This window comes from Typopeltis vanoorti, chromosome 1 (genome assembly GCF_054136105.1).
Source record: "Typopeltis vanoorti isolate ZY-2024b chromosome 1, IOZ_Tvanoo_1.0, whole genome shotgun sequence".
Lineage (NCBI taxonomy): Eukaryota > Metazoa > Arthropoda > Arachnida > Uropygi > Thelyphonidae > Typopeltis > Typopeltis vanoorti.
Window position 1 is genome coordinate 61,647,518 of NC_143549.1, and position 17,109 is coordinate 61,664,626.

Genomic DNA, 17,109 nt, shown 5'->3' on the forward strand with positions numbered 1-17,109 from the left:
GATGATATATTAGAGATGGATGTTGAAAGTTTTTTTCACTTGGTGACTTCACATGCAAACTTTGTTTATACTTGGATAAAGGATGAAACCAAGAATATAATTTCTTGGCATCTTTAATTTATAGTATAACTAACTGAAAAAACTTTCAACATAAAACATGCCACTGATGAGTAGGTCATAATATCAAGTTTTCCAGGGCGAAAAATTAATAATATTACACAAGCCACCGAAAAATAGAAAAGAGGTACCAATGACTTAACTAGAGATAAATTCAGTATGAGAGAGGATGTGAAAAGGTTGTTGGAAGAAACAAGAATGAATAATGAGAAAGTAAAAATCATTAATATATTACCTACATACAATGGAAATGAATTGCGAAGAAGGGCTATGATGGCAAACAATTCAATGCTGCAAGAAGGAATGGATGCAAGTTTTTGGATGTGTGCTGTTTGAGTGAAGGTTGGATTTGTATAAGTGGATTGGCCTACACTTAAATATGTTTGGCATCAGGAATTTTGGAAAAATTATTAATTAATATTTGACTTAACACAAGAGTTAGGGAAACCGAATTCTGATGAGAGGAATCATGAGAATCTGTGTGTAAGAGTGATAATATGTTAGGCAACTGCATTAATGATGGGAATAGTTATTATTATGAAAATGATTATGAAGAGAGAATGATTCTGTTCGTCCAGTTCGGACCAATCAAGCATGTGAAAAGATGACTGCATAAGTAAGGAACCAGATAAGAACTTCCTTACTAAACTCTACTTCTTTGTTTCTGATACTCCTTGCATTCATGTACAGGCAACTTATGTCTGCACATGAATGCTAGGAGTATCAGAAACAAAGAAGTAGAGTTTGTTGCCTTAGTCAATATATTGGTACCTCATATTGTAGGCAGACATTAGTGAAACCTGCTTATCAGAAGCAGACATGCTAACTGGTATTGAGTGCAGAGGAAATAGTATTTTTAGAAGGAATAGGAGAGGAGAGGGATGTGTGCTGCTAATGATATCAGATGACTTTAATCCAGTTAGAGATGAGACCTATGACCGCAATACTATTAAGAATTTTTCATGTGGCAGTGAGATTGAAGCTATCTGGTATGAAGAGGTAGCAAGATGAAATACATAGTGGTGGTGTGTTGTTGCAGGCATGCACTGGTTGCTAGTGATGAAGAAATGAATTACCAAATAAAGATGATGGGTGGGAAAAGAGTAATCATAATCAGGGACTTTAATTATCTGTATATTGATTGGATAGCTATGAAATTGCTAGAGAAGAATGAAACTGAATTTATTGAGCCGTTGTGAGACAACTTCCTCAAGCAGCATGTGACAGAAGGAAAACTAGATGTTAAAGAGTGTTAAATCTGATTATAATGTCAGATGGAGTTTCAGTAAGAGATATAACTATTCTGCCTCTGGCTGGTGACAGTGATAATGCAGTACTCACTTGGGAAATGGCTAAGTTTATGAATGTTCCATTCAGAAAAGGTGATACAATGAACTACAAAGTAGGAAATTATTACCACCTGAGGAGTATGCTGGGTTCAGCACCATGGTATCAGTTGTTGGATGGAAAGGATATCGATAGTTTGTAAGAATTGTTTAAAAAACACTTAAATGATGTGATATCAGAATGTGTCCCTAAATTTCAAAGAATAAATGCAGTAGGAGTGAAATGGATGTGTAATCTAATTAAGCAAGAGATTCGTAAGAAAAAGATTATGTGGAAGGAATACCATGTATATAAGATGATGTCAGTTTTTATAATTATAAGCAGCAGGCCAGAAGAGCCACAAGTGTTGTACAGAAACCTAAGTCTGAGTACAAAAAGAAACTGGCTCTTCAAGTTAAAGACAACCCAAAAGAATTCTATCATTCTGCAAGTAAGAAAAAGAATAACTCTATGGAATGTACATGGCGTGAAGGTGAGAGATGCAGAAGAGGGTTCAATTAATGAGTAGCCATTTTTCTAAAAGCTATCAACCTGGTATATACAACATTCAACTCATTGCTACCTCTTCACTGTATAAAGAAATTCATGTGTATGAGGAGGAAGTACTAGAGCCATTGCACAAACTGAAAAAGAATTCAGCAATAGGGACTTCTGAAAGGTCATAAAGGATTTCAGTTGATGGAATTTTTTTATTTTATGGAGAGTGAGGAAAGGACAATAGGGCATCCATGGAAGCTAAGAATGAATGCCACTAAGATGGGGAAGGGGAGGGGTCAGATCTAGATTTTTCTCTCATAGAGTGATGCATGATTGGAATGGATTGCCATTGGACGTTATGTGTGTGTGTGTGCAAGTGGCATAAATGAATTCAAAAACATGTATGACAGCTGATACAAATAGTATGGCCTCCCTCAATGAGTTCCTGACCCCCTGTGATCTCTCTTAATAATAATAATAATAATAATAAACTCACTACTCAGTCACACATAATTGCTGTCTCTAGGTTACTGGTTCACAGATACCTCGTTACACCACTTACTAAGTTAATAAATTGCCTAAATGCAAAAATTCTTTTAATTATTAGTTAATTATATATCCTAAAACCATCAGATTCTTCCCCTTTCTATATAGCTTTACATTCAATAGAAAGGACACATAACAATCCACCTGATATGCAAACAGAAAGCCTGAAACAATTTCTCATGTCCTACTCTGTAGCAAGTGCAATGTGAAATGATGTTTAGTGTGAATGTATTAAGATGCTATAAGTATAATAAAGGACAGTATACAGTGGAACTTCTACTCATTTCACTGATTTCTTATTTATAGACATTTTTTAAATATCAACCTTGCTTCTGCACAGAGGGAAGGAACTCTGAATATCTGCAGATCTAATTGAGAAATTAGTTTAATTTGAAGTTGTGTGATGCAATGACTGTCACTTTCTCATAGATAACAACCTCAAAACTCTACACGTGAAATAGTCTAAACTAGCTTTTCCAAAATGGTAGGTCTCGACAGCTAAATGTCGAGTCACCTAAAAAACTCTCAAAAATCTAGGTGTTTCGTTTTTGGGTTTTCTTTTTTTCACGAAACTCTAAAATACAAGTAAGCAGCATTTAATCGAGACTGATGAATAAATAATTTAATTAATAGAGACGAAAAATGCGTTCCATCTGCCATTTCACAGTCTCTTTGTTCACGGTAAAGTAGCTCAGCTAAAGGCGAGGCTGCACGGTGGCAACTGCACCACCAGCTGAATCGTTTGGTGGCCTGCCGTTTGTTTTACTCGCCCTACTAATTTCATTATATTTTTGTAAGAGTAAATGCTTCTTTATTATAATAATAATAAATGAAAACTCTATGAACATTTAAATCTGCTTTGTTTTACCTATTGTCAGATGGGTAAAACAAAGACCATAAAAAAACTATTGGTCATAAAAATTTTAGCGGGTCACGAAGATAAGGTATTAAAATAACGGGCCATGGAAAAAAAAAAGTTTGAGAAACCTTGGTCTAAACTATATATGCAACTCTCCTAGTTAATATTGAATTCTGCAATATTTACCAATGTTTACTAAATGCATGTCAAGGAGTAATGGGCTAGTAAGAGGGGGGGGAGAGGAAGTTATTACATTACATTACATAGAGGCTAGTGAAAGTTATGCTTTAGTTTAAAAAAGTACATTGTTTTTGGCATCATTAGAAAAAAAGAACATAACAAGAATAAGTATTGCTCCACAAAACCTAAGGGCAAAATTATCTTTTGCAAATCTCAAAATGGATAAAAACAAGTTAAGAGTGTTAAAGTTATCTTAAAGCAACCTGCTAAAACTTGACACCATAAATAGCAGAATTTATGGTGTCAAGAGCTAATTAAAGAATTCAATATGTAATACTCACTGTGACATTATATTCATTTCTTGAAGAAATTACATGTATGATTTGTTTTCATTATGAAATAAGCATTATGAGCTAGAATTCTACAATACTCTATGATATTTACAAATATTTAATTACTTTGTAAATTAATGCAGTTTAATGAACAACTTAATTCATAAGAGAAAGTACATTGAAATTCATCTAGTTTCCAGAGAACAATGGATGTTCCCTCTCAGTTATGAAAAATGTGAAAAATTCAGGAAAAAAAAAAAATAATAATCAGATGTGTAATAACAGATCTGTATAATCCTTTTTATCAATTATTTAATCATCTGGTAAATTTACACATTTACCATACAAAATATATTCAAATTACACAGAAAACATTTGATTTCTGGTAGACAACAACAACAACCACAAGTCTTCTCATGCAGATAACCATGAACAATTCACTAATAACTGGAAGCATGAGATTCATAACATCCATTCATACAGCTGGCTAATTGTAGCAAACTTGGAAACCACAGAATAGTCTGTTATAGCAAATTTCTTTTACTATAGCAATGTGCATAACAAATATTAATATAGTTACCCTCTGCTAAAATATCATTTGATACTTCATAACAGGAAAACAAGTAACATTTTTCTAAGGTGGCTTAGAATGCTTCATCCTATTACAACACATAGTGCTACTGGCAAAATGATTCCTCAGAGTCTCTAAATATGACCAGGATATATTCCTTTTAATGAATATATCCTAGTCATATCCAGAGATGCCCCTGGGTTATAAAATACCAAATAGCTGTATTCTGTCTGTAAATAGCTGTATTATATGATATATGTTTTACTGATTTTAGCAATGTACAGTAGTATTTTTTCTTCATTTCACTCATAATAATTCAGATCAGAATTATTATTATTATTATGAAAAAAACACCTAGCATTTCTGGGCTACTATAATGTATACAACTCACAGTAAATCAAACAAATATTAACATAGAATAGAAAACCACATTACTAGATACTTAAAAGTTACTTCAAACAACCAATACAAAAGCAAATATAAAAGTGATGTACACCAAACTAATTTACAATGGAAAAAATATTGCATTTACAACAAAGTTTCTTCCATTAACATCTTTTTCTTTTTTTTTTTTTTTGGAAACACCATATTCAAATGAATTTGGGTAAGTGAAATATATCATAAACCACTCACATACACTGCATGATGAATTCTGAATTGACATTATTAGCATTAGTTTGACATTCCTGGCAAATTTCTTGTCATTCCTTGACTGTTAGCATTAAGAATGTATGAGCACAGTTAATCTCAGGTAGTATAGTATTCATTTAAAAGGAATGGGAGAGGAAAGGATTAGCAAAACAAGTGTCTGATGCTCAGATGGCAGGAAAAAAAACTCATAAAAAGACCAAGATCTAGGTGAACCGATGCAGTAAGAAATGCCTTAGAAGGTCAAAATATAACATCTGACAATAGTGGAGTGCTGACAGATTAACAAAGCCAATTTGGAGGAAAACAGTTAATATGAAGTTAGTAATAATGTAATTTTTTTCATGTACTACTATCATAGTATTCTGTACACATCAGAAATCTAATGACAATAGTGAATTTTGAATTTTCATAGTGATGCCATTTACATGATTAGCATCAGATTCTGTGACTTAATTTATTTTCATTTTCCAGCTGTCTGAAGAATGCAGACAAAAATTATTTTTAACAATTTTTAAAAAAAGAGCTCAATAGTGAACTCAAATGTTAATTCATTTGATACAGTGTAGTGTACAAATCAGTATTCTTGTTCAAGGCACTCATAGAGGAAGTACAGGATCTGATTTGTTTCAGAAACCATATGTATCATATAATTCACAAACTACCAACAAAAATATAATTATTTGCTTTTCTCTTCTTTTGTTTCCCTATCACACTTCAGTTATTTATGCAATTCTTTCTAAGGGTCAATAACACTTTATAGATTGAACACTACTGCTGTTCCAACACCAGCAATTTATTATAAAAATAGTATTTGAGATTATCCATCCTAAAAATACTAATATAGTATCCAAAAAAAGAGAAAATGCAAAATGCAATGAAAATGAGAAATACAGTTTATTTACTTTTAATTTACAAATAAAGTGAATTAACTGTGAAGTCTAAATTAATATTATTAAACACAAGAATGAACAGGATTCATCACGTTTAATAAACTGCACTCCTTAATCATCTAAGGTGTATTTAAGATGAGGTCTCATCTTAAATGCACCTCCAGCATATGCATAATGCTCAACTTCATATCAGGTGATACGACATAACAATGATCACATTTAGTGTGCCAAAATGTGATCATAACAATGCTGTTTCATTTTATTACAATATTATGGTTCTCAGAAATATAACTTTCTTTTTCCTATTACAGGAACACTTTCTGAATAAAAATAGTCATTATTAAAATCCTTGTAATTCAGGAATGTTATAATATAAATCAAGTGATTCTGGATTGGCCAGTGAGCCCTTGTTTGCTATGGTTTCTCCAGCAAGGATGTTTTTAATTGCTACTTCCACTTTTTTACCATTGATTGTATACTGAAATAAAAATATATATATATATTATATATAGAAATTAATGAAAGAAGAGCAAATCACCTATACTAAAAGGTAATCTACATGCACAGTTTTACTTACAGGAATATCTTCAGTTTTCAACACAACTGCAGGCACGTGACGAGCAGATAATTCTTTTCGAATAGCTAATTGCACCCTTTGAACCATTTCTGTGGAAAGAGTTTGTCCTTGTGCTAACTTTAAAAACAACACAACTCTTTCATCTCCATTCTTGCTAAACTGGGATACACACAAGCTATCCTGGATTTCATTAAAGGTTTCCACTAAAATGCAATATTTCTATATTAATAAGCTGATCAACACTGTCTATATAAATATATATATATATATATATATATTCTTTAGCAATAAAAGTTTGGTATTCTAAGTGAAATCATTTAACATGGAAAATCGTTCACATATATGACTCTGGATAAATATTATTTGTGTAACTATCTATATAAAAAAGTTAGTTATCTTTTGAATTTCTATCAAATCGCAGCCATCACTGATTTTTTTTTTTTTTTAATGACAATTCCATGAGGTAGAAGAACCTAAACTATATCAGTGTCATGTATAGGGTATAAATGTGGTTGGGAAAGAAAGAGTTTGTTGATATTTTTCTTGAAAAGCTGAAGATTGTAGTTCTTTGGAATTCTTTGTGAGGAAAGCCAGAACAGAGGTAGACGAAATGAAAGACCAAGAGAAACAGGTTCATTGTCTTTGCAGCTGAAATGAAGAGATGTTATGCAGTTACTCTTCATGTTTTAACAGGTCCAGAAGAAAGCAGAATGATAAATGTCAATTCAGTCAGTGCAGTATCCATAAAAGTAGTACCTGTAGAAAAGACATTTAAAACTATCTAGAGATTGAAGTGAGTTAGTGATGGAATCATCTATAATAAATTTAGTTTAATCCTTTATTCAAATGTAAGCAAACAAAGTTTGTGCCTGAAGTATCTTCAGGACTGTGGCAACTCGGGTTTAGGTGGACTAAGCTCTCGTCACTTATCTTAGTATCTCCCATAATGCAAAGCACATCTCCTTGCGGACATGTATAATACTATGCATTAAGGGAAGGGTCACTATCCAGACTGGTTTTGACCTTTATTGAGGTCTCATCAGTGGGAGCCAGACCCAGAGGTGATACTAAGGTGGAAGTAATGGAGAAGTTATATTTACCTATACAAGTTGTGAAAAGGTGTCTCACCTTATTCTTAAATAACTCTGGATTAGAAAAAGATGTTGGAAGTTTTTTCCCACTTGGTTAGACTATAATAAATTTAGTTTAATCGTTTATCAAGTGTAAGCAAACAAAGTTTGTGCCTGAAGTATCTTCAGGATTGAGGCAACTAGTGGTAAAGGTGGACTAAGACAAGTTCAGACACTGAAGAGTTCAGCCATCCTGTTCACCAAAAAGAAGTTTCAGATCAAGGAAGACATACACCTGCTAGGTGTCGAGATCCCATGGCAGAGTGAAATCAAATACCTCGGTGTCATGCTTGACAAAAAATTCCAATTCATCAATCATATAAAACATATAAGTTCGAAGACATCCAAAGCAATTGCCCAGCTCTACTCCATGAGCAACATGAGAAGTAAACTGGATATCCGTAACAAACTATTCATATACAAGATGGTAATACGTCCAGTCATCACTTACACATCTCTTGCATGGATGTGTAAGTGATGCCCAGCTCTACTCCATGCAACAGAAGAAGTAAACTGGATATCCGTAACAAACTATTCATATACAAGATGGTAATACGTCCAGTCATCACTTACACATCTCTTGCATGGAGCCACACCTTGAATACAAATATTCAAAAACTGCAGAGGATACAGAACAAATGCCTGAGAATGATTCTGGATGCCCCATGGTTTATCAGAAACTCCCAGATTCACAGAAAAGTCAACATTCCCTACATCGCATCTCTACTCCATGATCTAGCAGCAAAGTTCTTCACCAAGACAAACAATCATCCAAACCTGCTGATCAAGCAAGCTTCAGACTCAAATGAAACAGAATTCTACAAATACAAAAGATCCAAGTCAATTTTATGCTCAGCTGACCACAGCTAATCTCACTGCCCTTCCTGGGTGAGCTTAACGCTCAATAACTCTCCACTCAACAAACTCTAGAGTTAGATTATAATAAATTTATTATAGTCTAACCAAGTGGGAAAAAACTTCCAAGAAGGTATCATCTGTCAGCCCAATTACTCTCCTCAAACATCAAGTTTTTTTGTTTTCTTTTTTGGGTGTGTGGGGGGGGTAGGTGTACCATCCCAAACATGTGGAAGAATGGACAGATTTGGGATTTGTACAGTTAGAGTGGATGGATGAAAAGATAGTATCTTGAGTTGAAAAGAATGCCTAGTTTTTTGGATGCTAAGGAAGCTATTAATATGATGATTTGTGTGAGGAAAGGCTAGATGTAAATATCAATCCAAGAAAAGAGAGAGAGAAATCCGATACTCTAGTGATCTGTGTATTACCAAAGGCAAGGAGGAGACCAGTACATTCAGGCCCTCTGTTTTGCAAAAAAGAAAGCAAGACTGCATTTGGAAACATTGAAAGTATCCGGGTTATCATTACCCCCAATAAAAATGATACAGAGATTAGTGTTTTAGGCCTCAGTGGTAGAAGACCTTGAAGATAAAGATATTTAAGCAATACATGGTTTGTGAAATTAGTAGGAGGAATGGAGTGTGCTATTATCAGCAAAACTGTAGATACGATTATTGGTTTCTGAGAGAAAGGTATCCACCATGACATGCAGAAAACAACTAGAGAGAAGGCTGGCTACCCAATTAAAGAAGGCAAACTGAATGATGGCAGAGATGATCTCTCCGGTGATCATGGATTCTACCACTCTAGAATCCATGGAAGATCTCTCAGACAACATCACTTTCCATTAGACATTGAGCAGGCCATGATACCAGGCAAAAGATCTTATGCTCTGGAAATATTAAGACTACCAGCACGTTTCTTCAAAACCTTTCCGTAGAACATATCCAGTGTAAAGTAATGTAGACTGAGAGATCTGCCATTGATCTACAGTGGTACAATCCATACTGGTAATCACTGAAGGGATCTTCTCCAGTGATGACCCTCTCCATTATTTTGGAGAGGAATGAAGATGGTGACTGATCAGTAGCTTGACACATTGACACATGAACAGAGAGAGAGAGAGAGACCACTGGGTTGCATGTTGTCAAAATTTCATCTATGCAATTGATCAAGATCGTGATGTGTTGCAAAGAACTGTCACCAGTGGTGAAAGTTTATGTTTTCAGTTATCCAGAAACTGAAACATCAGAGCATGGAATGATGTGGAATGTCCTCTCTCCAGCAGAAGAAAGTCAGGTTGCAAAAATAATGAGTCAAGAATGGTCATTTTTTTTTCAAACCTGCTGGAATTATCCACTGTGAATTTGTTCCTGAGGGCACCACAGTGAACAGTCAGTATTGTTTAGTAGTAGTGCCACGTCTTTATGCCTGCAAGTGACATGTCAGGAAAGAACTGTTCCACAATTGGTTTCTGTTGCATGCCAACAGCCTATGAACTGTGCACTACCTGTAAAGCAGCTTCTGGCTTCAACGTCGATCTGTGTGATTGAACATCCCTCCCTGTTTGCCAAGTTTGGCTCCTGCAGACTTCTTCCTCTTCCCAAAGATGAAGTGTGCTTTGAAAGGGGAGCACTTCAGTGACACTGAAGATATCCAATGTGGTGTGAGCCAGAGACTGAAGGAGGTTCCTGTTCAGGACTTCCACCATTCCTTTAAAGACCTGTATGACAGATGTAAATGTTGTATGAAGTTGGAGGGAGATTATTTGGAATCTGTGTGACTGACAATTCCAAATATAGTTCTTTGTTTTGATACAGTAATTGTTGTCTCATTACTTAACAGGCATACTGTGTATGCTTTTTTTCATGTATTGGGATAAGTGAAGTACAGAAGATGGTAGAGATCATATAAAATATGTCAACTGTGGAACATAAATTTTCAGTACTAACAGGAGATGCCATTGGGACCAGACGACCCCATGGAATACATTGCGCAAATTAGAGCAGATGGGGATGGATACTAAACTGATGATATGGATAAGAAAATGGCTCATGGAGAGATACCAGAAAGTAGTGTATGGAGGAACAGAGTCCAGGATGAGGAGTGACCAGTGGTGTGCCTCATGGCTCTGTGCTTAGACCGTTATTGTTTAATTCATACATAAATGATATAGGAAATGGCTTGAAGGGAGATATTCAGTTGTTTGCTGATGATGCAAAGTTGGGTAGCACAATGAAAAATCAAGCCGATTCTGAGAGTTTGAAGGATGATTTAAATAAGCTGGCAAAATCAGCAAAAGGTAATGGATGTCAGTTCAATGTGGAAAAGTGTAAAGTTATGCATTTTGGGATTAAAAGATTACCAGCTGTGTACCACATTGATGAAACAGTACTCCAAGAGATTGATGAGGCTAGGGACTTGGGGTGGGGTGTTGATGGATAGGGAGATGAGGTTCAGAGGGCACACTGCTAAGATGTCCAGGATTTCACATAGGATCACTTGGTTGTTGAAGAACACACTAACATTCAGAGATAAAGAGGCTATTATTCCCCTTTATAAGGCGTTGGCTTTCACATTTGGATTACTGTCCTCAAGTCTGGTTACTTGGATTCCTTGGAGATGAGGAGGTTGTGGAGAGGGGTTCAGAGGAGAGTGACTAAGTTGGTGAGTGATGTAAGAAATGCTCCCTATATTGATAGATTGAGAGCTTGTGGATTGCAGAGGTTGGTTGATAGGTGGAGAAGAGGGGATATGATAGAAACATTTAAATTATTAAAAGGTTTTTATAAGATTGATGCAAGGGAAATATTTCAGCTGTGTGATAGTGATGGAAGAACAAGAGGTCATCCCTGGAAATTAAGGAAAAGTGTGGTTAACAGGGGTGTGAGAACTAGATTTTTTGCTTGGAGGGTGAGAATGAGTGGAATGCATCGCCTGACTCAGTTGTGAGTTCTTCGTCTCTAAATGAATTCAAGAAGAGGTATGATAGATACTGTTTTGATAGTTTGGGACTCCCACGATGAGTCTACTGACTTCATGGAGATAGACATAATAATAATCATCATAATAATAATAATAGGGGTGCTTAAGGGTCAAAGCTATATAACTGAGAGGAGACCTCCACATAGCCTTTAAAGGAATGCGGAGAACCGACCAGGGCTTCTGACTTTATGTCCAATCCTCACCTGCTCGTGGTGCACCCTGTCTGTTGGGTATCTACTTGGATACTGAACGAATGAGGATTGGCTGGCAATTTGGGATTTAGCCGACCAAATTGTATTCTTATTGGTTAAACCAAAATAAAAAATGATGGTACAACATGACAAAATTTCATGCTGGCTGGGGCATGCCGGTTAAACAAGGTCCCCGTTGTTTTCGACAGGGAACCAGGGCAAACATCGAAAAGTCAGCTACTAGAACAAATTGGAAAACAAATCCAATTTGTTTTCCAATTTGTTCTAGTAGCTGACAATTTGTTCTAGTGTTTTCTGACAATTTGTTCTAGTGTTCTGACAATGACAATCAAGGAAAAGAAGGAGTAGCCATAGTATTCAACACAAAATACGAGGCTAATCTTCTTGAATGGCAAGCAGTCTCAAGTAGAGTAATGTGGGCAAATATGAGAATGGGGAACTGGACAATGAGACTTATTTGTGCCTATGGTCCCACAGAAGGTTCTACTAAGGTAGAAGTGGAGGAATGTTTTGAGGCTTTAGAAAAAGCAACTGACACAATGAAAAAGGAAAAGTTGTTCCTTGTTGGGGATCTAAATAGCAGAATAGGAAATGATTGTGAGACATACAAAAATATTTTGGGAAAATTTGGAGAAAAGAGCAAAGCTAATTATAATGGCAAATATCTGTTGGATTTCTGCTCAGGACATGGACTGATTATTACTAACACCATGTTCCAACATAAAAATGTGCACAAATTCACATGGAGAGAAGAGGCAAGTAATAAGAAAAGTCTCATTGACTATGTTATTGTTGATAGTGATGTTTTCTCCCTGGTGCAGGACACCAGAGTGTACAAAGGATTTGAAATTGGAAGTGATCACTATTTAGTCTTGAGCAGAATAAAATTTAATTTCATATTGAAAAGAATAACCCATAAGAAAGTTTTAAAGCGAATAAAAGTTGAGCAGCTCTCAGATGTGAACTGTAGATTAAAATACACAAATATTATTGAATAAAAAATGAAAGAGTTTGAGAGCAGGAATCAAACCTTGGAGATTCAGTGGCAAACTCTGAAGAAAACATTGATTGATTCTGCCAGAGAGGCATGTGGTGAGGCTGTCTGCAAGGATAAAAAAATCAAAACTCCATGGTGGACACAGGAAGTTAAAGAGGTAGTGAAGGAAAAGAAGAAAGCAAATCAAAAGTTCCTGTCAAATAAGTCAGCTTGTGCTCTTAGAGAATACAGAGACAAATGCAAGAATGCTAAATACTGTGTAAAACTAGCTAAACAAAAGTCATGGGTAGACTTTGGCAAGAATATAGAAAATAAATATCAAAAAGGTGGCAAAATATTCTGGAGGTTGTTGAAGAAGCTTAGGAATGGAAGAAAGAGTGCTGTAAAAGGAGTTAGAGATGATAAAGGTGACATAAAAACGGGAGAAAAAGATATCCTTGAAGTATAGAGTAATTACTTTGAAAAACTGCTAAATGAAACAAGCAGTCATGACAGCACAGTGGTAAAAAACACTGACCAGGCATGCAGGCAGGAATACATTTCCATACTTGAAGTAGAAAAAGCCATTAAAGGATTGAAATGTGGAAAGGCAGCAGGAGTAGATGATATTCGACCAGAAATATTGAAGTATGGTGGTATAAGAGTGTTACAGTGGCTGCACTGCATAGTTCAGAAAGCCTGGACAGAGGGACGAATTCCTGATGATTGGAGTAGAGCTCTCATAGTACCCATATATAAAAAGGGAAATAAAACTGAATGTAAAAAATACAGAGGTATTTCCCTACTGAGTGTTCCTGGCAAGATTTATGCAAGTATACTTGAGAAATGGTTGAGAAGAATTGTGGAAGAAAAGCTTGGTGAAGAACAAGCTGGATTCAGGCCAAATAGAGGCTGTCAGGATTAGATCTTCACTTTACAACAAATAGTCGAGAAAGCATGGGAATATAACAGAGATCTGTATTTAAGTTTTGTCGATTTGGAAAAGGCATATGACAAGGTGCCAAGAGAGAAGCTATTCAATACTCTACAGTTATATGGTGTCAGTGGGGCATTATATCAAGCAATACTTAGTCTTTATTTGAGTTGTAAGTCAGCAGTTAGAATTGAAAGAAGTACAGGAAGATGGTTTAATGTTAAATCTGGTGTGAGACAAGGATGTACATTATCCCCTCTGTTATTCATTATCTATATGGATCACATTATGAAGGAAAGTGGTATTAAACATGATATCAAAATTGGAGATGTTAATGTCAGCTCTTTGCTTTATGCAGATGATGTTATACTTCTAAATAAATCCGCTATAAGTCTGCAAGATTCTCTGACTAAATTGAATAGCTGTTGTAATAGATATGGTATGAAGGTCAGCAATAAAAAGACAATGAAAATAGGCAGAATCATTGAAAATGTCAACTGTGTTGTGAATGGAGAACCTGTTGAACAAGTGAAACATTTCAGCTACTTAGGCACGATTTTTACTGAAGATGGTAAATTAAATATAGACATAGACAACAGAATCAGCAAAGCTGGTGCAGTGGGAAGTCAATTGAATAAATTCATATGGAATAAGAGAGAAATTAGTCGGAAAACACTAAATTAGCTGTATACAAGACAGTGTTCAAACCAGTTTTAATTTATGGATCTGAGAGCTGGGTCAGAAGTAAAACACTTGACCAAAGACTAGAGACCGTAGATATGAGAGTCCTGAGAAAGATTATAGGCGTGAACAGATGGCATCAATGGCAACATCATATTAAAAACGAGGATATTAGGAAAGAATTTGACATTGTCAACATCCAGGAATGCGTTAGCAGAGCTAATCTCAGGTGGTATGGTCACTTAAACAGAATGGGTGAAGAAAGATTAGCAAAACAAGTGTTCTCTGCCAGGTTGGCAGCAAAACGACCCAGAGGAAGACCAAGATATAGGTGGATTGATATGGTACAAAGTGCCTTAGACGATAGAAATATAAGATCTGATAATGTTGGAGTCTTGACAAGTAACAGACTGATTTGGAGGAAAATTGTAGATAGGAAGTTAGTAATGATGTAATTTTTTTCATGTAGTACTATCATATCCTGTACACCCCTTGAGGGTACTTGGCAGGAATTTGATGATGATGATGATGATGATGATAATATTTTAAGAATAGCAAAAAGTAATTGTTTAAAAAAAATAATTAAAAGTTTACATTGTTTACATTGTTAATTAAAATTTGTTTAAATGAATTGTACTTTTATTAAACTTTTACTTAAAGTAATATTGCATTATTATGCCACATTTCTATAGGTCATCAGCCTCTACATATACAAGTAGCCCAATCATGAAGTTACTTCACATGCAATTTACACTTGGATAAAGGATGAAACCAGAATATATTTTCTTGGCATCTTTAATTTATGTCCGCCACTAGATCTCTAGCTAAATATGTGGTCTGTACCATTAAAAGTAAAAATAACCTAAAAACTTCAGCAGTCAATCAACATTTTTGCACCAGCTGTTACAATTATAAAGTTGATTGACTGCTGAAGTTTTCAGGTCAATTTTGCTTTTCATGTACAGACCACACATTTAGTTCATACTAAAGATTTTAGATAATGGATATTAATTTAAGCTGTTGCAACATTTTGACATTTAAATATTAATTCTTTATATATAATTTCATTTTTAAGTTCATATATTGCTAGATTTTTTTCTTTCTTATGTCTCCCATCTACGCTTGAATTTGTTCTTTACATACTCTTATTCTGTGTGCTTTATGTATGATTTCTGCCAATCCTCTGTTCTGTTTCCTGCCATTTCCTTTGTGTTTTGACTTCAGCTACAATTTTACTCCAAATTTATTACTCTTCATTAGAAGATCATGTCTTGACTATAAAATATTGAGCATTTATTAACTTTCTTCTTTAGTTTTCTTTCCCCACATAGCACTGTGTATTGGAAAACTGTGGTAGTCATAACGCTGATTTATCTGCCTGATCTTGTAATTTTTTTCTCCCTCATTTTACTATAGCTAACAAAATTTTGTTGCTTTGATCCATCTTTACAGTTCATTCACAACAGCTTATCAATACATTTTCTAGTTTTAATACAAAATGCTAATACATTTTATACAGTACTTCCCTCAGCATTACTTCTAACAGATACATTTTGATCTAATGGTTTATAGCAGCCAATGAGCATAAACATTATGCAGAACTACTGACCTCCTTTCACATCCATTATCATGAACATGCAATATGTTGCTGGTGTTCAGTGTAGATAAAGTTTTAAAAAAAAATGCATCTATGTTCAGCATATGAAAATTTCTGAAAGTGAATCCTAATGACATTTATTAGGAAATTCAGTTTGTTATTGTGAATTTTTGAGTTTTCACTGTTAGCAAAGTTGGAAGTATTTGTTATAGACCATCATTTCATTATAGTGGCATATGATATACTGTTCGTGTATTGTGTTTGAAAAAAAACTAATAAATTTCATTGAAGGAACAACTGGTGAAAAACAAGCAAGGTTTGCACCAAAAAAAAATAAGATTTTTTACTTTAAGATAAACAGCTGAGAAATCATAAAAATATAACTTGGATCTCTAAGTTATAGAAATCTTGAGATCTCTAATATCTTGAAATGGCATATGACAAGCAATCAAGGTGAAACTATTTAAAAAAATAAATATTATACTGAAATGGAACATTTAGCATATATCTAAATTTCAAATCAGCAGTTAGAAATGAAGGATAATGTAACTTTTTTTTTTTTTTTTTTTTTTTTTGCTGGGTTGAAAGGAAGAAATTATATTTTTATTTTCATCCTTATTTTATCAAAGCATAGAGAAACAAAAGTCAGTACCAGAAATATTTTCATAACTAGGTCACTTGTAGAAAGACGCAGATGATTTCACATTGAATTGCTCTCTATATACCATGATGCACAGCACACTTTCTTCTCTGGAAGCATAATTTCACAAACTGTAGAAAGGCTTATGTGTTCATCGTACATGTTGTTTAATTTTGACAGTATATATCAGAACAAGTCAATAAATAATTATTTACTTATAATTCTGTGTTCTGATATATACCATCAAAAATTAAACAATAGCATAATTTCACAGGCTTGCCTTTTACTGAGGTCTCATCAGTGGAAGTTAAATACTTTTTTTTTTTTTTTTGCATTATAACCATTAGCAACAACAGTAGTTCTGATAATAAACAGTTCTTTGTTTAGGAGAGAATATGTAGAACAAATTTTATGAGCTCTGTCAACTAAGGATTTGATTACACCATAATTCTGACAAGGGTGATGATGAGAGTAAGAATGAGTTAGTTTACTATATACTGAGAACTGCAGACTACCATTTGGTTGATATAGAATGAGAATATCCAGAAA

The 17,109-nt window shown here is 34.6% G+C and overlaps 1 protein-coding gene across 1 annotated transcript in view; it reads right to left on the reverse strand.

The window, feature by feature from the left end:
- Nucleotides 1-6,083: 6,083 nt before the first annotated feature.
- LOC150110030 (acetoacetyl-CoA synthetase-like) overlaps nucleotides 6,084-17,109 on the reverse strand; it is a 175,448-nt gene continuing 164,422 nt past the window's right edge. The window contains exons 17-18 of the mRNA XM_090390793.1: nucleotides 6,548-6,750; nucleotides 6,084-6,448 (exon numbers count right to left, since the gene is read on the reverse strand). Of these exons, the coding sequence (XP_090246919.1) occupies nucleotides 6,311-6,448; nucleotides 6,548-6,750 (341 nt within the window). The 3' untranslated portion in view covers nucleotides 6,084-6,310. The remainder of the gene's footprint in view (nucleotides 6,449-6,547; nucleotides 6,751-17,109) is intronic.